We start from the raw sequence: 18,567 nt of genomic DNA on the forward strand, positions 1-18,567 counted from the left end.
TATTACGCTCAGGCGGAGTTTTCTTTTTATGAGACTCAAGATGTTCAAGCCGCTTTGCTAAATCTGAACCAAGAGCTTGTTGCGTATTGTTTATAGGTAGAGTGTATGTATAAAGAGCAATCGACATAAATAGTTATTTATTTTACTCTGGATTCATCGACCATAGCAGGTGCTTTAAGTCTTGTAGGTATATCTATCTTAATCTTATCTTAAACTCATCTTAGGCTTATCTTGGCTATCTTATCTTATCGAGCGATACGATAACGATAACGATAAGCCGCGGTTATCTTAAGAGACCTACCCTAGCTGCCTTGAATTCTATTATTAAGACAATAATAAGAAGCTGTAATCTTATTTACTTTATATAAATAACAGGCTTTATAATATTGGATTAAAGAATAAGTTATTAATAAGATATATATTAAACTTTAATAATTAATACTAATTTCATAATACATCAATGTGACACGTTATCCTTCAGTCATCATGGTCATCGTCGTTCAGATCATTAACACAATCACTTCTCCTGACATCCCAGGGATGTCCCACACCCCAAGAAGTCAGAACTCCCAAACCAATCATAAAACATCCGTCTCATGTAAGTCTCGCCCTCGACTGAAAAGAGGCCTTGCGCACTTCGCTCACTGAGCCTGGAGCTCGCCTTTCGCATCCATGACAATCTTGTCGAGGCTTTCCTCAAGTTGTTTGCTTTTATGACCAAGAGCTGCGTTTCTCATCGACAGGTCGTTGTTATGAGCTGCCAGGAAAAACTTACTGCTATCAAGGTCATTGACCTTTGCAGTTAGTTCTTCAAGGTGCTCCTTAACAACTTTTGTCGCCATCACAGATAGCTCATATCTCTCCCTGAGCTTCTCAGCCTGGGCGGCACAGCACTTGTTGTCGATCTTCTGAGCTTCAAGTTTCTTCACGAGGGCCTCATTCTTGCTCTCTAGAGTCTGCTTCTCTGCAATGAGGTTCTCCTCTTGGGTCTTGGTAGCTTCTCGCGAAAGTGCGTGTTTGTTGAGGTATTCCTGGACCATAGTGAGAAGCTCGGCGTCATCTGAATCTAGGTCCTTGAGCTCTGCAACAAGTTCCGCATTCTCAGTAACAAGATCATAGTTGCTCAACTCCAGCTTTTCGGTCTTCTTAACAAGTTCTTCGTTCTCAGTGACGAGGGTCTTGTTACATGACTCCAAGTCCTCGTTCTGCTTGGCCAGGGACTCATTCTTGCTGGTGGCTGCGACAAGTGATCTTTCAAGTTGACGAACCTCCCCGTGGAGCTTTACCTTGGCCTTCAAGTTGGACTCGTGGATGCTCTTTTTTGGGTCGAAAAGTGCTGTGTGGAAGAGGTCTGCCTTGCGCTGAATCAATTCTACGTCGCGCTACAACTTGAGATTTTCTCGGATGAAAGACTCCTTCTCTTGCTCGGATCTCCGCAGCTTCCGCTCGAGCTCATTTGTCTTCGCGACCCAGTACGCTTCTCTTTTGGCAGAATATGACAAGAACGACATATTCTCATAAGTCTCAGTGTCAGCCTCCGCGTTTTCAGCATCTGTCGGAGTATCTGTGGCTTGTGCTGGTGTTTCTACCACAGCAGGTGTATCGCTCAGTTTGGTAGGGTCAATATCTCGTCTCCAGCCACGAAGCACAATGGCTAGGGCACCATCATCTCCAACCCACTCTCGGGGAAACTCCAAATCTGAACGACGGCGGTGAGATGTCATTTCTATGACTGGGCTGAGGATTCGCACCATTTTGAGATCCTTATCAGATACACTGAGGCCTGGGATCGGAGGCCCTCGGGTCAAAAAATGTGCTAGGTGCTGAATCTGTCTGGCAACCTTGAGGATGTCAACGTTGGTCCCTGAGTTGGGCTTCTCAACAGAAGCTGTATCCATGATGAGATGTAGGTCAAACTCAGATGGCTTTGGCTCTTGTGGAAGGAAATCAGGGTCGTTGACAGTTGTCACAATGCGGTAGAGTGTTGTGTTGTGGAGGTTTGACATGGGTCCTATGTCAGCCGAAGTTGTCTATTTATATCGTCACTTTGCATGTTCAGAAACTATTGTTCCAGCCAGTGGCTAATTTAAGAAGCTGCCTATGAAACAGGAAGTAGCGTTTCCGCCATTCTCATATCTGCTGCCCAACTGGTACCGAACAAAAGGAAGCCATAATCCTGATATCCATTACCAGGCGTAAGGGAATGGTTACAGAGGCATGGTTTGCAAGTCGTTCTAGGTCTGGTAGTTTACTTAGTGACTTACATAACAACTTACAGATACTGTATAGTAATTAATACTCGACTCTCTGGTCAGAGGTAAGATTACGGTAACGAAGTTGATATGTCGGTATTGTCATACAGAGAGGCTCGGGTTGTCTTCGCTTTATATACTTTCCAACGTATCCACCGCTGCACGCCATTGGTGTATATCATCGAGGACAGGCTGTTAGTGTATCTTGGCTGAATGATTATAGAACATGCATAGTAGAACACACACGAAAGGAGATGCGTACGGCTAGAAGTTAGAACATAACCATCTCCTGCTCAGGGCGACAATTGCGCAGAAGAGTGGTAAACGAACAATCAGAAAATGTGGCCTTACCGCTTCCAGTTGTATTCCTCGCTACACTTGGTACACATTGTCAGTATAGAGCTCTAGCTACTGCAACAACTAGGCAGTCTTACAGATTTGATACATGAATGAGCTTTCTTTGCATGGTCCGTTCCTTTTCAGGCATATGGACCAAACTTCTATAGCTCTATTCACCAATTCTAATATTGTTCAGAGAAGTGACCGAGATTGATACAGAAATATAGTTGATCTTTGATTACTGAAAATGATACAATCTTCACAGAACACGAAGAGACTGAGTTAAGGAATCTGGAACATGAACATTTACGTAACATTCTGAACAGTCCATTGTCCTTACCGACACCGAACTGAAGCCTCTTCCGTTATAAATTCGTTCATGACCCCAGGACTAGGACTACGTCCCAGCTTCTCGCCACAACTCTAAGTGACGTGACTCTTGCCCTGATCACCCGAACAAGCAGCGGTCTGACTTCCTTTCTACGAAAACCTGAGATCATGGATTTTCATGAACTTGTGGCCAGTAGGGCGGAGCTAAAAGCTGCAATTCGAGAGATACAGGGAAAGGTCACACAACTTTGGCGCATCAACCACCAGCAAGAGGAGAAGATCAAAGATTTGGAGAAGCAAAATGAAGATCAAAATGCCAAATTTGAAGCCACGAAGCACAAGCTCACACGGACCGAAGCCACCATTCGGGCTCTTGAGGCAAAGGTTAAGCTCCAGAAAGCCCATATTGAAGATTTAAAGGAAGAGTCCCAACAGCAACAGGACGAGATCATGGCGCTGAAGAACCAGGAAAAGCGTGACGAGTCAAAGTATACCGCCAAGATCTCAGAGCTCAAGAAGGAGAACGCGGTTCAAGCAGCCAAGATCGCCGAGTTACAGAAGGCAAAGACATGCGAAGTCTCAGGCTTCAAAGCCAACTTTTCCTTCCTCCAGTCAAAACTTAGGCGTACTGAAGAGGAATACGAAAACAAGATCACAGAGCTGAATAGCAAAAATCTGGAGCAGAAGGTAAAAATGAGAGATTGCATCAAGGAGTTACAAAACCAGAAGGAAGATCAAGAAGCTGAGATTGAGGTTCTGAAGGATCATCTCAAGGACAAGGAGGATCTCAATGCCCAGCTGCTGGGCGCCTCGCAAACGAAAGACTCATCATGGGAAACTCAATCACAGCGCCTTGCCCTGCTAGAAACCCAGATCGAAACTCTAGAGGCTGACAAGCTGCGCCAAGAATCCAGAAGCCAAGAGCTTGAGACAAAGTATAGTGCTGAGACGTTCCGTCGTGAGAAGTTACAGCAGCAACTCAAGCTGAACCAATATGATGTTGACCAGGTACATGAGATAGCACAGAGTCTTGAGTTCCACTTCAACAGCACTTATGTCAGATTCTCCGGGGACAATAAGCTGCGTACAAAGGCGGAACTGGAGGAAGCGTATATGGAAGCGCAAAGACTGCAGGATAAGCGGAGAGCTTTGGCCCTGGCGAGACGGATGCGTATTCAGGAGGAGGAGGATCGCGGTAGCTGCGCTTACTCTGAGAAATGCTGAATTTGCAGACTATGTGGTTGGGATTGGCTGGTTGCAGATGCGTAAGTTATCTTTGGGTTATGATACGATTGAATGATGATGTAGCACATGTGTATGAATGAGTCGCGACTGCTCCTGGAGGGTAGCACGAAATGCACGAAATAACAAAATATGAGTATTATTCCTAACAGTCAGGTTTTCAGCTGTGAGAGGTGGCATGGTCATTGGATGCCGTGGGTAAATTCTAGTGATTGGCCACTTACAGCGTAATTATGCAGGCGCCCCTGTCCATGCCGCTTACGGGCCAACATCTGAATACGCTTGGTATTTTGGATACGCAAAATACTCGATACGCCTTGTAAAGCCGATACGCCATGAACATTCCACGAGAATTAGTTGTGCGATGAGATAATTGTTGTGCACGTATACAGCAGCCAATACTATTCTAGATAAATACACATGCGCGTCTCTTTCCAGAACAGTCCCTCAACCACCAGAACTAAACAGTCCCAACAGTATCAGGCCATTCTTTCGATCACATAGTCACCGAACACGCCCAAGTTATTCAGTATGCATTTCTCCCAGCTTCTCATCACCACAGCCCTCTTCACTCAAGGCACCCTGGCCGTTGGTATCAAGACCTACACTGGCCGTGACTGCACTGGCACGGAACAGACTCTCACTGTCGATCACAACGCAGCTTGCAATCCCAAAGTTCAGCGATTCCAATCTTACAAGGAGAACGGATTCGGACCGGGCAACGGGCAGAGAATTGCATTCTACGCCCAGCCGAGTTGCTCTCAGGAGTCCTTCATTTACGACACATACTCTAATAATGGAGATTATTTCCATTCTAAGCAGTGCTACAATATCAATGGCCATTCTCCTGTCAAGTACGCTCAGGGTGCTAAGCTCTACTAGCTGGGTATGTAGACACCTTCGGTTGAGCCGGCTGAATGCACACTCCTTCTGACTCGATCTTGTAGAATAGGCAGTTATCATCCCAGCAACCGACAGTACTAATAAGGCCAGTTACAGATGGAACAAGTTACCTGGGTCAAGCCAGGGTTCACCTAAGAAGGGCTTATTTTCATCATTCACAAAGGTACATAAAAGAAGAAGATGAACTATAAGGGAATAGAGCAATGAGAGAAATAGTTTCCTTGGACAAAGGCGCATTCATTTACAAAAATCTTCTAGGTGGATTTAGAGTAATTTGTTTTACTTGAGCCATTGTTGAGAAGTTTAGTATCTCTACTATATGCGAATTTCTTTTGTCGAGCGCAAATTGATGTCACCAACTGATTCCCGAAGACACTGAGTGAAGGAGCTTTTACTTTGCCAAGCAACTCATCATATGCCTTGAAACTTTATTCAGCCAAGCAGGAGATTACTTAAAACAGAAGTCTAGCCAGATTGAACTCTACACTACAGAGAACATAAGTCAGGTATCACAGCCTATCCTGTATTCAACAATATTCTTGTTGTCCCTCGTCCTTTTTTTTTTGACAATCGTCCTTGCGGACCTCACTTTGCAGGTTTTTTTTCATTATGCATTCCGTACCTTGGTACTTCGCCCTACTCCATCGCCAGTAATATAATCCCTAGGAACTTTGATTGTTGCGCCCTTGAATCATTTGCTCCACCTTATTATTTATTGCATTCTTCTTACCATCATTTCCCCCCACAATCGTAGTGAACTCTATCATAAATGGCGTGCGCTAAACTTAAACATAGTGCCCAACCTATGTCTTGGCAGTTATAGATCTAACACAACCCATCACCGCTCAAGAACTCATATGCATCAACGAATTGATCCATATCTCCAAGTTCGCCTTCGCTAGAGTAATCATATGGGGATAGCGATATGATAGAATCCCTTAGTTGACGGAATGATATCGTCAGCTCGTCCGTTTTGTCGTAGCGGCTTTCATAAACCTCGCTTGCTGTTAGGCCTTTGTCATTCCTGGCATCGACATCTAAGCCCTTGAGCTTAAGACAAGATAGTGTGTTGAAGGTTCTTTCGTTACCCCAATATGCCGCCACGTGTAAATAAGTCCCCCAGTCACCGGTTATACGGTGATCAGCGCCTAGCTCAAGAAGCGTTGCTTGCGCATCGGTAGCATTCTTTTGGATCGCTACACCAAGCGATGACAGTCCATTATCAGCTATTGCATTTACATTGGCACCTTGCTCATACAACAAGCGAATGGCAGAAACAGAGTTATCGCTCGCCGCATAGTGAATCGGGCGATTACCATTCGGGCCGATACAATCTGGCTGTGCGCCTTCTCGCAGCAACCTGTCTATCATTGTGACATTATCACGGATAGCAGCTGTATGTAAAAGACTCCATCCCGCGGGGAAACCGTCAATTGCATTGGCGCCAGCAGCAAACAGCAAGTCAAGTATGGTAGCACAAGTGTTTGAGGGTAGGTGGCCCGCATAATCTACAAGAGTACGATTATATGGTCCCTTCTTGTGGACTGAGGCGCCAGCTTGGATCAGAGCCTCCGCTGCTTTTGCGTCGCCTAAAGCAACAGCATACATGAGTGGAGTCATGCCAAACCGGTCTTTACTGTGGATCTGTGCCAAAATATCTGCTTTGCCGGACTTGAGAATAGGGCCTATGTCGATTGGACATCGTTTAACAACAACCTCATGTATGAAGCTCAAGTCAATGTCATCTAAACACTGAGAGATCTGAATCAGCCTTTGGAGCTCAGGCTGTAGCTTGAATGGTATGATTTTCTGGAGGTGCTGATTCGCGATTTTATGCCGAAAAGAAAGGCCATCCTCATTTGCTTGGTCTGGGTCTGCACCAGCTTGGAGAAGGACCTTCAATATTTGAAACACAAGTTCCCATGGAAGAAATGACTGAACAGAGACATGCAACGCCGAATTTCCCTCATAGTCGATATCCAATACGGCAGTCGGATTCTCAGACACGATTTGCTTCACAGCACCCAGATTTCCAGCTGAGACGTTGTAAAGTATGTTGTTTCTTGAGATTCTCATAGGGTTTATGTGTCTTAAGGCTAGAGTAAACGTGAGACAGCTGGTTGATAGCCTCTCCACCAGAATATGAATCGCGTACTTGAAAGACCAAAACGGAAAGCCATATCTAACTGCGAGCCGAGTTGGACGCGATTTGGAACATGAAGGCAAGTCGCAAGTCGCTCTGGACACGGGATAACTGCAGTACTCAACGATTACCGAACCCATGATCATTCGAAGTAATTTAGGGAGCGCTTTCCAAGGACGGTATGAAGATGCCGAAGCGTGACATCTGCAGGCACAGTTGATTGAGCATTGGGATTGCACTAGTTTTAGCTTGAATACTAGTGCGCAGTGCTGAAGTGGCGAGGATATGGCCTGGGAGCCCTGTGTTCCGTGAGGTTGATGGGCTGACACATTTGTGTTGTCCCTTGCTAGACCAGGACGTACAGTGTTTGTCTTCGTTGCCAACTGGTTGCTGATAGCTTCCACCCATTCTGTTGGCAACCTTGGCGTTGTGTTTTGTAAGGCCTCTAGAGCTGTGGCGATGTCCGACTGGTTTGTAAACGTGGTATCTCGATCAGTTGCGAGTTGGTCTTTTGTGTCTAGTAGAGAAGTTTCCAAGCTATGAGTCTTGGCATAGTGGCTGCGTTGCATAATCTGGATGTCCTGCAATATAAGTCCGATGCGAGTTAAGCTTGAGCTATATTTTCATGTTATTCTGAGATTGACTGCACGTTATTCGGAGAACCTACTTGCTGTATGCCAACTGTAACTCGCTAATACGAGACCGCACTTCTTTAAGCTGTTTTATGAGCTCTGCTGACTTCTCTTTCTTTTGAATCCACTTGACCCTTCGTAAGGTAGATGTCTCGTTCTTGAGACTGTCGATAAATGTGCCTAGCTCCTTCAGGACAGCCGCGCCTTTGTCGATTTCAGCCGTGAGGTCACCCAGTATCCCGGAGCTACCTGGACCGCCAAGTCCCGCAGTTGCTGTAGAGTGTATTGAGCTTTCAACATGAGCAAGAACCGTCCTGATAGCTTCTGTCTCATTTTCCAACGCTTGAACGAGATAAGGCGCGTTTCGGAATTGGAATTGGAGGTTGTGTAATGCATTAGATAGCTTCAACGCCAGGTCTAGCAGGCTAGCAACAGAAGCCACTAAGCCAATAGCTTCCGCCATGGCATTAACAGAGATGCTTGGGGGGAATAGAGGAGCAGGTGACAGGTTTTGTATTTGACAGGAATGTGCAAGTCCTACGAAACCCCGCGCTTATGTCACGTGAGACTGGCAATTCTGAAGCTCCTTGTGACCGCCGATGTGCTGCCAATTATCTGTCGAAGAACCAGTGCTCGAGTAGTTCTACCAAGGCCGAAATCGTCATCGAAAATGCAAATACCAAGCTTAAAAAAGATCCCCAAAGTAGAGAGCTTTAAAGGTACAATCACTGCATCAAACAAACTGGAGGAAGAGGTGTCAGGCCGTAGGGGCAAAGGCTCTAGCATCATCAGTCTACGGTGTTCGGATACTTTATGCTGCTTGAATTGTGTTTTCGATATTTCAATCTTTCTTTAATAGACCTAACTCCTAATATTTGTATCGCGCGCCTTATACGCAAAGTACACAAAGCTACAAGCTACCTCGCCTGCTGAGAAGAAGCCATGGGATGATGGCTTCTAAGAGATAGATCGAGCCATTGAGAGGACCTAGAATGCACAGATAAGCAGGACGGTCAAACCATGCCCGAAAGAATTGGATCTGTGCACTCGCCCCTTCACTTCGGTTTCTATTTATGTTCACATACAGATACAGTATCCCTATCTCCCTACCCCTATTAAAAAGCATTATTGCCTCGTCCGCATGAGTCTAAAGCCTTGGACATCTATCCTAAATAATGTAGAACTTTAAGTAAGCTTAGCATACTTTTAGAAATACTTCAATAAAATTCTATAAAATTTAGGATAAAGGCCCTAAGCTTTCTTGCACCCCTGACAGGGAACTCGCAACTGTGACCTCAATCGGTACTCTGAATTCGGTTTCACCAGCGTTAAAGCCCTCCAAAAAAGCCAATTTCAATTCTCAATACCCGCAAAAATGAGTCAACCAAACCCTGTCGTCTTGACTATTGTATCAACGACTATCGCTCGTATAGCGATGATGATCGCCCTCTTGAATTAGGGTTGAACAATTTATGCTAAGAGGTGAGATTGGAAAATTGCAGATGAAGAACGACGCCGAAAGGACAATGAGAATGCTGCTGCTGCTATGAGAGCAGTTGTCAGATAAGAGCATGAAGATTTGAAGAACCGCTTGAGCAAACTGTATCAAAGTCAATCCTCCGAAGAGCATAAGGCCCTAAAGGACGCCCACGATCGAATGACGATCGCGCGCCGCCTCCATGGCAAATAGTAAGGATTTCATGTCTATGTCTTTACGATGGTCTAATACATTTGTATTGTTAGCGGAAAGCTCAATGGCCTTGATAGCAAGTCACAACGTCGATGCGACACTGGCAAGTTCAAAGAAATCATCGACAGCGAAGCCCTCAAGTCTGGGAACGACTAGCTTGAGAAAGACTCTCACCAAGGCCGCCGACAAGCTCACTGAGGTAATCAAGAGTCTCACAGCGTCCTACAAGAGTCGAATCACTAGGCACGATAATCTGGACCCCGAAAAAAAGAGCTTGGGAATGTTATCCTAAATAATCTAAATTTAGTCCAAGGCTTTCTAAATATCAACTAAATTTACCTAAGCTTTTGCAGAACTTAGGAATCGCACCTCAGCCTTCCTGTCTCTTGCTGTTGATGAGATTAAGAGCTGTATATTGACACGATGGATCCAATACTTTTATCAACGAGGGAGTCCAATAGCTCTGACTTTGCCTCTGGCTCATCAGGACCACTCCAGTAACTCTCATCCATGGTAACCATTGTTTAGAACTTCAGGAGCTCACCCGTGGTCACGCAAGTTGGATCAGAACACCAGTTAATATACATGGTTTCTGGAACCCGAAAGTGACTGTAGCTCGCCGGGTCCAAATTGTGAGCCCAGCCCTGCGGTACAGGCCCCTCGGCATCATCCAGCATACTTATTGGACGTGACAAGTCCACACTGTCGGCTTCAAATCCCAACACGTAGCTAACTGTACAACCGTCAAGGCATCTGCAAAATCGCCCTGATATCCCTGAAAATGCCACCTCAGTCTCGCCGAAGAATCTAGCTTGTAGCAGACGGTCAGGAATTGCATTAAACGCAGGACAGAAAACCTGCGGATATGATCTGTACGCCTCTTTTGTCTTCGCTATGTATCATTCTATCAGAGGAGTATCATGACCTGAGTCATCGAGTGGTATAATCCAATCCACAAAGACGGTACGTTTAGAAAAGGCAAATTTCTCACATATCCCTGTGAAGCGGATAGCGATACCACGGCAAGGGCAGGTTTATTCCGTACAGTGTATCTATTGAGTCCCGACTGCATCTCGCCACGTCATAAGATCTTCCAAAGTGATCTTCAGATGGGGGCAGACGGTAACATGGCCCTGGTGGGCAATACAAAATCTAGAAGAGACGTTTGCCTATCGGGACGTCTTAGAGAATTGTACAGCGGGGTGTTCGGCTTCGCAACCTGAGCACCACAGGGGGCTCATCAGATTTGCAACACGCTCGTGATATCCTGGAGTATCTCTTGCATTTATACAATGGATGTAATAAGTGGTGCGAACAGGATCATCGGGAGGTTCTATATCGTTTTCGTCTCGATAGATGTAGACTGTTGTTAAATCGAGTCTAGTTGTATTTGTATTGGCCATATTTGTTGCGATAAAACCTTTGTCGTCCTCCTTCTAAACTGCTTTGGGAATTTGAGGGCGGAGCTGATCCCTTTGGAGATCTCAAGGCTTCCATAGCTGCTCTCTGGATCGACGGTACGGGTTATTTTCTAGAGGTTTGGAACACGCGAACCAGCTAAGGCAAATCCTCTGTTGGCGTGTTCTTTCGTGTGTGAACTTAATGGGGGTTTACATCATTCACGTTGGAGGGAATAAAACTGGTGGTGGGGGCGAGTTACAATTGTACTTTTCTCGACCAAGCTCACATATATAATCAGAGCTTAGATAATGCCCTCTTGTATCGTACTTTGGTGGCTTATTAGGGCTCACTTTTACTTCCAGATCTTAGAAAAAGGTTTAGCATACATACATGTCAAAGTTTAATACACAGATCCCCAACTTGCTAATATGAATAATACAATATGATACTTCACTCAGTCAAGTTCATTGGGACTGACGTTACCATTGACTTAAGTACAAGTAGCCTGAACAAAAAAAAGTGAAAATAAGACTGGTAACATAGAGCCGTGTCTGCTGCCCATATCACCCTCCCAAAGTAGTTCCTCACCAGAGCTCACAAACAGGCTCCTTCTTGGGACAGTTAAATGCCTTGTTGAACCCAACAGTATTCTTAAGAGGCAGCAGAACTCTTGCAGGTGCCGGGCTGTGCACGTCATCCTCCAGCAGTGTCAAACCTAACTCGGGCGGAACATTAGAGCACCAGGTCTGACCCCATTTGATGAAGAAGAGCTGCTCGTGGGTAAAGCCTTGCAAACCAGGGAGATTCTTCGCTTTACCCTTCTCGTCCTCCCACTTCTTCCAGGCCTCATAGCTGGAAGACACACCGCCAGCATCGGCGATGTTTTCATCAAGAGTGAGGGTTCCGTTGACATGGACATTCGTGCCATTGGGCGCCAGGATAGTGAAGTTATTGTACTGTTCAATGAAACACTTGGTCTTTTCTTCAAAGGCCTTGATCGACTTCTCATCCCACCACTGTGTCGCATTGCCAATACTGTCGAAGTTGCGGCCAGTGTTGTCAAAGCCGTGCGTGATCTCGTGTCCAACGACGCTTCCCATTCCACCATAAAGCAGATAAGACGGAAATTCTACGTCGTAGATAGGGAACTGCTGGAATCCTGCGAAGAGAACGATCTGGTTCAGAGTGCGGGCGTGGTAGGCGTTGGCGGTTAGAGTGCTCAAGACAAATTGGCCCCTGTTGTATGGCTTCCCCAAAGTCATCCAGTTATTTTTAACCTTGGACTTGGCAAAGCTCAGCGCAGTTAGGGCCAGAGAAGATTGAATCTCGACATCGGAATAATATTCCTTGAGGGCAATTGGGTCTACTGCATCAGGAAAGGTAGGAAGACCGATGATTTTCTTCATTGCCTCCACCTTCTCAATAGCCGCCTTCTTGACCTCATCTGATGCCCAATCCCGCGATTCTATGCGTTCTGAAAAGGAGTCCTTGATGTGTTGAACAAGATCAGATGTAAGTTCGTTAGCCTCAGGGCTGAAGTGCTTGTCCACGAAGAAGCGTGAGAGTATCCATGTCAAGCCCGTCGGGCCGATGAACTGCGATGTGATCTGGGAGCCTTGGGTCCACGCAACTCCGTAGTTCATTAAGTTAATGCAGCGTTTCCACCGGGGTAAAGGGCTCTCGGGATCTCTTTTCCTGATCTTAGTCACCAAATCGTTATACGCGTTCGTCAGATCGGCCTCGATGTAGATGGAGATAGAGGAAATGGCCTTCCATACAAAATATGCTTGAAGAATCGTACTCGGAGTCTCAGAGATAATCTGGGATGCATTGTTGAAATAGGCGGGTGCAATGAATTGGATGTCGCCTTTCCAGTTCTTTGGAGCAAGCTCCTCAATCACATACTCGTAGTTCAGCTCGGGAAATTGCTTCTGCGCCTCGGCAATCGAGACCAGGTCAGATGTTGGTCCGTTCTGTTCGGCATAGGTAGAAGCAGCCACTAGTTTGCCTTCTAACTCGATGACTGACGCGACTAGCTTGGCAGCTGTTGTCGTGCTGATATTAGAAGGGTGAACAGCGACTACAAGCTGAGACGCGATCTTGATGTACTCTTCGAGATCCTGCTCCGTAGCGGGGAGGACCACCTCATCAGGCTGTAGAGGAAAAAGGGTCAGCTGGACCGCGTCGGGGTCGGTTTCTTTCTGCTTGAGTATGAAGCGCTGGAACGTCTGAATGCCGACGCTCTCAAAGAAGGTCAAAGTCTTGCCCAGTGCAGCAGATCGCTTGGTTGTGTTTGCAGCTGTCTTGTTGCCGCCTGATGCGGGAGTAGTAGGGTACAGATCGACAACTGTCTTGACAATCTCCTGCAGAGTTTGGAGTCCCTCTTCTTCGAGTGCTGTATAATTAGTGCATACCTGATACGTATCTTGTATCATAGAAAAGATCTCCTTGTCTGCTTTGGACTGCTCCTTAGTGAGGTTGACTGTAATCCATCCAGCGTCTTCGCCGGAGGGATATGGACTCTCAAGGATCTGTCTCAAGGCACTGTCGACGTTTTCCTGGGCAAGAGTGAGTCCATCTGTAGAGACACCGCCCGCAGGAATCTCGTGCCGAGCAGCCCAGTTGCCGCAAACATCTGAGTAGAAGTTAGACTTGAATTGAGGAGATAGGTGTATGGTAGGTCTCACATTGTTCAAAGTCCTCGCAAGGGTCAATCTCGGTGTAGTTTAGAGCCAAACTTCCGAGTATCTCTGAAGCGATGTGCACACAAGATGCTGATGTGCACAGATTGGACGCAGCTGAGCTGGGGGCCATGGCGACGGTATACGTCTATGCAACGGTGTATTCTATGATAAAGGGAAGTGACGAGTCTATGAAAGAAGGGGCAAAGGATATTTGACTCTGATTTCGAGGTGATACACTATGGACAGTCTAGTCTGATCGATGATAGCACAACTGCAATGTCCTGCTCATACTTATATAAGTTCAGTCCACGACAACAGTAGCATAGCCATCATGACGTCGTAGTAAGCAGCAGAGTCATACACGTAGCGGGACGAAGCTGTGCAGACGAGGCGGAGCTGAGCGGGCGATTTTACTCCAAAGAACAAGCTTAATTATGCCTGCTGTATTAATATTGTCTGTAGCGTCTGACTGGCTTGGTTTTTCGGAAGTTTTGGCCAATCGGACACCAGGAAATGGATCGAAGATCATCGCCAAGAAGATCTCATGCGAGAATAAGCCTGGAACTAGGCCATAAAAGGCATTTTCTACCGCTCTCAACTCCTCTGGGCGTAATATTCTGACATCACTTGCTCTTGGGAAAATCACGGGCAGCGCACCTCAGCGGTGCAAAAGCCCAAAGGCGGTAGGCGGTAAGAGCTTCTTGGCGATCACAAAGTGGCTGTATAAAGCCCGCAGCCCGTACTTGGTCTCACATAGAACCAGAATCTTTCAAATCGTTCATTCTATTGGTTGTAAAACACTGTGCTTTTGTCCCTTTGGTATCCATAATGGGTCAACAATACTCTCAGCCCCGGCCAGGTACCAAGCTTCAAGTCATTGGCGCTGGTCTTCCCCGCACCGGGACTGCATCGATCAGTCGAGCGCTGGAGATTCTTCTCGACGGTCCGGTATACCATGGTGGCACACAATCATTTCTTGGCCCCGAAAGAGAGATCAAAACATGGATTCAGGTGCTGAATCAGTGGAGGCCAGAAGCCATTTCCATAAAGCACTCCAATCTAGATCTCATCAAAGAACGCGTTGACGGATTCGTCGCCATCACTGACTCGCCTGGGTCAACGCTTGTGCGAGAGTTGATGGCCATCTACCCAGATGCCAAAGTGATCTGCACCTTGCGCGATGTTGACGCGTGGGAACGAAGCATGGCTACCGTTAGTACTAAATCAACACAGTGGTTCCTTCGCTTCGTCCTCTTCCCTCTGCCCTCATTACGATACTTTGTCGACTACATCAATGCGCTGCGCCAGCAGTGGTTTCTGAAGTTTGGAGAAACGGAGCCAGTGACGAGTAGCTCATACAACCAGCACATCACCTGGCTGAAGGAAAATGTGCCGCAGAATCGCTTGGTATTCATAGATGTTCGCGATGGCTGGGAGCCGCTGTGCAAGGCATTGGATCTACCAGTCCCGAAAGATGTCCCTTTCCCAAGGATCAACGATAGCCAAGCTATTGATAGCTTTGCAAAGAAGCACGTTAACCGAGGATTAGCGAGGTGGGGAATGATATTGTTTGTCATCGGGGCGAGCGCGTGGACTTTCTTCTGGTAAAATGGAGGCATAGAATGCGTTCCTCCTATCTATTTTTAGATATTCCGTCTAGTGCTGATTAAAGATCAAAACGCCAACGCTTGCTGTTTTCCTTGATGAACCATCTCGTCATAAATGCACCTTCTTCCGCCCACTCTGCAACCTCTCTTCCAAACCTCTGTTCTACCTCCTGCAAGAACGATTTAAAGTCTAGTGCTTGTACAGGATTGTGTTCGTAAGGGTCTTTTGTCAGATCTGCCAGTTTCCAAGCCACGTGTTCTATTATAGGCACAACAAGGTGGCGCTCTGGATACCGGCCGTCTCGGATGCTAAGCATAGCGCGCCCGGGATTGGTGATGGTGAACTGCCATTGCCCATTACCCGCAGCCAAGGGCCGAATGAGCGATTGTCCTTCATAATTGCGGATTAGATCCTGGGCTGCCTCCCGGCTTGTCTTGCTCAGTGAGCCTGTTTCGAGGAGGATATCCAGGATCGTGGGCAGGATTTGAGTTGCATGCACGCCCTCGTCCACGTCGAAGGCGGGCAGTTGCGGATGGGACAGGACTAGCGGCACATGCTCAACACCAACATTAGGGTTATAGTATGGCGAGGCGATATCATTTTCTGGGAGAGATACACCATGGTCGCCCTGAAAGATGACCAAAGTCTCATTGGCAACTCCTTGCTTATCCAAGATGTCAAGGACCTTGCGAATCCATCTGTCTTCGTAACCAATTGTGTTGATGTATCGTGACATCATATCAAGGTGACCACCGTTGGCTAGCGGTGTATACTTTTCCTTCTTGGGCATGTGAAATCGATGGTGGCTGGTAGATGTTATATGGCTCAGAAATACTCGGTTGTTTTCTGTCCTGGCATTTTCAAAGACATCGGTAATATAGTCTTCCAGTGGGTCCTCTTCAAAAGCAAAGTCGTTGATGTTTTCCAACGTGACTGCTCCGTGCCTTGCGTTTGCGCTGCGAAGATACTCCTGGCCAATTATCCCCTCGTCCGGGAATCCCATCGCAGACATCAAAGCACCGTGGCTATCATAGTTGAGTTTCGCTGCTTGGAAAAAGTAGGACTTCCACGTGTCCTTCTGACTGGCTTCCTTTGTTCGGGCTTGTTTTTCTTCTGCTTTGTTGAGTGCGTTGAAAATATGTGGCAAGCAAGGTTGGTAGATATGATGACTGTAGTCCAGGTTGAAATCTGCAGCTAAAGGAGATATGCCGCAGATTGAACCTGTTAGGCTTTTGAGGGTGTATGTTCCTGAGGTATGTGCATTTGTGAAGCGGATGCCCCCTCGTTTCGGTCTACTGGCGTGTTCGAAACCGTCGGAGTAATCGCCTGTGATGAAGTTTGCTGTTGGTGTTAAGTTGGCCAGTTTCTCTTGGACGTCCTGTGGCAGTCCATTCGGAAAGGTCTCGGCAAAACGATTCCATACTAGACCATCCTTTTTGATAGGGAAGACATCATGTCGGGTACTCTCCAGGAAGAACAAAACTACATGTCGAATGTTGAGGTTCTGTAGCTTTCCTCGGAGAGAATCTCGCAAGGGCTCGTCTAGATTTGAGACTCTCATGGGGTCCGACTTGGCGCTATAATGTGGCTGCTCGAGATACCAGTCTTTGAAACCGTCTAGGGCTGGTATATCCATTGGAAGCCAGCTGAAAGGGGTAGGTTGCACGAGTGCGGTACGGTCATCCCAGGTTCGCTGTACCCCCTTTCCGAAAACCGATGGAAGATTGTCGAGGAATGGTGACGAGGCGAAGTCGATGAAAGGTAAAAGTCCAGTAGTCCAAGAAAGGAAGATCAGGGAAGGGTCCTTGGGTCGAATAAAGGTAAGGATGAAAAGCGCCGTTAATAGTAGAGTAACAATGGGGTAAGGAAGTATGCGTAGAAAACGGCTGAGTCTAGATCTTCGTACTGGTGAGCCTCCTCTGGAGCTTCGTGGTGAACTCAACAGCGAGACCGAGGGCGAGTTGAAATTTTCCTTGAATTCCTTGTCGTGATATGAGGTGCTTTCGATGTCCAGCCATGACAGATCCTCCCGTTGGAATAACGCATCGTAATCAAATCGATGACCCAATTGACGGCAGATAAAAGTAAGAGGCCAGTTGACGAGATCTGCGCCCCAACCGAATAAAGAGTAGCAAGGGACCTGAAGCAGTGCGCCCAAGCAAGCGAAGACACAGAAGACACCGATGAAAGCTGTGAGGCCTGATAGAATAATCGCTTGAGCAGTAGGGTCGGCCATAAAGCCGATATTGCGCCAGTGGATTTCAGATCCCGAGACTAGATAGAAGGAAACAGACACGGTGCAAATGATAGTGTTGTAGGTGATCAAGGAGAATGCGAGTGTATTGACGATGCTCCGTGGCTTGCCAGCACTAGGCACCCAGTGACTTAGGAGAAGTCTGATTAGAAGGAGTAAAAGGATATCTTGAGTGAAGAAGGAGAAAAAGAATAGAAGCATGCGCTTGGGCGTCACCGAAGCTCTGTGATTATGAAGATGAACTCCTTTGGCAGCACATACTGCCAACAGGGTAAGAGTGAACGCCAGGCGTTGGTTAGCTAGTTTTGAGGCATACAGCAAGCATATCCTCCTAAAGGGGGCCATTTTGAATGACGTGCTGACTAAAAAAGCGAGAAAAGGAAGGGGAAAAGGTGAAATAGGGAGCCAAGACCCTTTTCCTTAAATAAGTGCCTACATCCCCTTTCACTAACATTACCCCATAGTTTAGTGCCTACCTAGCCTCATTACCTGACCGAGCATGGTGCAGTGCTGTTTGAGCACGCGAGCAGGAAGAAGCAATCTGGACCGTTAATAGCGCTTACTTGGGCCATGCCGCAATGGGCTCGACGATGCATTGTGGTTTGTCGCGTCGTATTTTCGCTCGTATTAGATTTTCAGGCCTAGACTAGACGGGGCTAGACTTAATGCCAGCGGGTGGGTTCTAGGGGTTCTGGGTCCGGCTAAGTGGCAGGTTTCCCCTGAGATGGAGCCTTAGCAAACGGCAACTTGTGCCGTGTTGGGTCATGACATTTGAGAGATTGAGTTTGCATGTGCGTAGTCCTTGCCGACATCCGGGTTAGTTTGGGCAATTTCTCTTATGTAATGAGGACGTTTCATCAACAGGTTGCAGCAAAAAGGATACATAGGCAACTTTCTGTACAGATGCTTCGAAACAGACCATCGCGCCTGGAGGATTGTGTGCTGTCATTACGATTGTGTAATTTGTAGGGCTGTGCTGAGTCAAGCGAAAATGTCGCGTGTTCTAATGGACGACGGGCTAGCGGGTAAGACGGGGTGAACCTGTTCCAGACAGATTCTAGACCCTTGGCGGCACAAAGGTTTGTGGCT

At 46.8% G+C, this 18,567-nt stretch overlaps 7 protein-coding genes across 7 annotated transcripts; 3 read left to right on the forward strand and 4 right to left on the reverse strand.

The window, feature by feature from the left end:
* Positions 1-641: 641 nt before the first annotated feature.
* On the reverse strand, positions 642-2,006 carry FPRO_12493 (uncharacterized protein; the record flags this gene model as incomplete). Its single annotated transcript, XM_031224297.1, has 2 exons — positions 642-1,314; positions 1,387-2,006. 2 exons carry the CDS (start codon positions 2,004-2,006, stop codon positions 642-644), a joined length of 1,293 nt encoding a protein of 430 aa, XP_031089570.1.
* Positions 2,007-3,089: 1,083 nt separating this feature from the next.
* Positions 3,090-4,145, forward strand: FPRO_12494 (uncharacterized protein; the record flags this gene model as incomplete). Its single annotated transcript, XM_031224298.1, has 1 exon — positions 3,090-4,145. The coding sequence occupies one exon, from the start codon at positions 3,090-3,092 to the stop codon at positions 4,143-4,145; it is 1,056 nt and encodes a 351-aa protein (XP_031089571.1).
* A 549-nt stretch (positions 4,146-4,694) lies between these two features.
* On the forward strand, positions 4,695-5,045 carry FPRO_12495 (uncharacterized protein; the record flags this gene model as incomplete). The annotated part of the gene is made up of 1 exon (XM_031224299.1): positions 4,695-5,045. The coding sequence occupies one exon, from the start codon at positions 4,695-4,697 to the stop codon at positions 5,043-5,045; it is 351 nt and encodes a 116-aa protein (XP_031089572.1).
* Positions 5,046-5,891: 846 nt separating this feature from the next.
* Positions 5,892-8,304, reverse strand: FPRO_12496 (uncharacterized protein; the record flags this gene model as incomplete). Its single annotated transcript, XM_031224300.1, has 2 exons — positions 5,892-7,824; positions 7,877-8,304. The coding sequence occupies 2 exons, from the start codon at positions 8,302-8,304 to the stop codon at positions 5,892-5,894; spliced, it is 2,361 nt and encodes a 786-aa protein (XP_031089573.1).
* Positions 8,305-11,516: 3,212 nt separating this feature from the next.
* FPRO_12497 (uncharacterized protein) lies at positions 11,517-13,746 on the reverse strand (the record flags this gene model as incomplete). Its single annotated transcript, XM_031224301.1, has 2 exons — positions 11,517-13,567; positions 13,620-13,746. The coding sequence occupies 2 exons, from the start codon at positions 13,744-13,746 to the stop codon at positions 11,517-11,519; spliced, it is 2,178 nt and encodes a 725-aa protein (XP_031089574.1).
* A 698-nt stretch (positions 13,747-14,444) lies between these two features.
* On the forward strand, positions 14,445-15,224 carry FPRO_12498 (uncharacterized protein; the record flags this gene model as incomplete). Its single annotated transcript, XM_031224302.1, has 1 exon — positions 14,445-15,224. One exon carries the CDS (start codon positions 14,445-14,447, stop codon positions 15,222-15,224), a length of 780 nt encoding a protein of 259 aa, XP_031089575.1.
* A 58-nt stretch (positions 15,225-15,282) lies between these two features.
* FPRO_12499 (uncharacterized protein) lies at positions 15,283-17,823 on the reverse strand (the record flags this gene model as incomplete). The annotated part of the gene is made up of 1 exon (XM_031224304.1): positions 15,283-17,823. The coding sequence occupies one exon, from the start codon at positions 17,821-17,823 to the stop codon at positions 15,283-15,285; it is 2,541 nt and encodes an 846-aa protein (XP_031089576.1).
* Between the last annotated feature and the right edge of the window lie 744 nt (positions 17,824-18,567).

The sequence above is a fragment of the Fusarium proliferatum genome (assembly GCF_900067095.1).
Source record: "Fusarium proliferatum ET1 genome assembly, contig: FPRO_scaffold015, whole genome shotgun sequence".
Classification (NCBI taxonomy): Eukaryota; Fungi; Ascomycota; class Sordariomycetes; order Hypocreales; family Nectriaceae; genus Fusarium; species Fusarium proliferatum.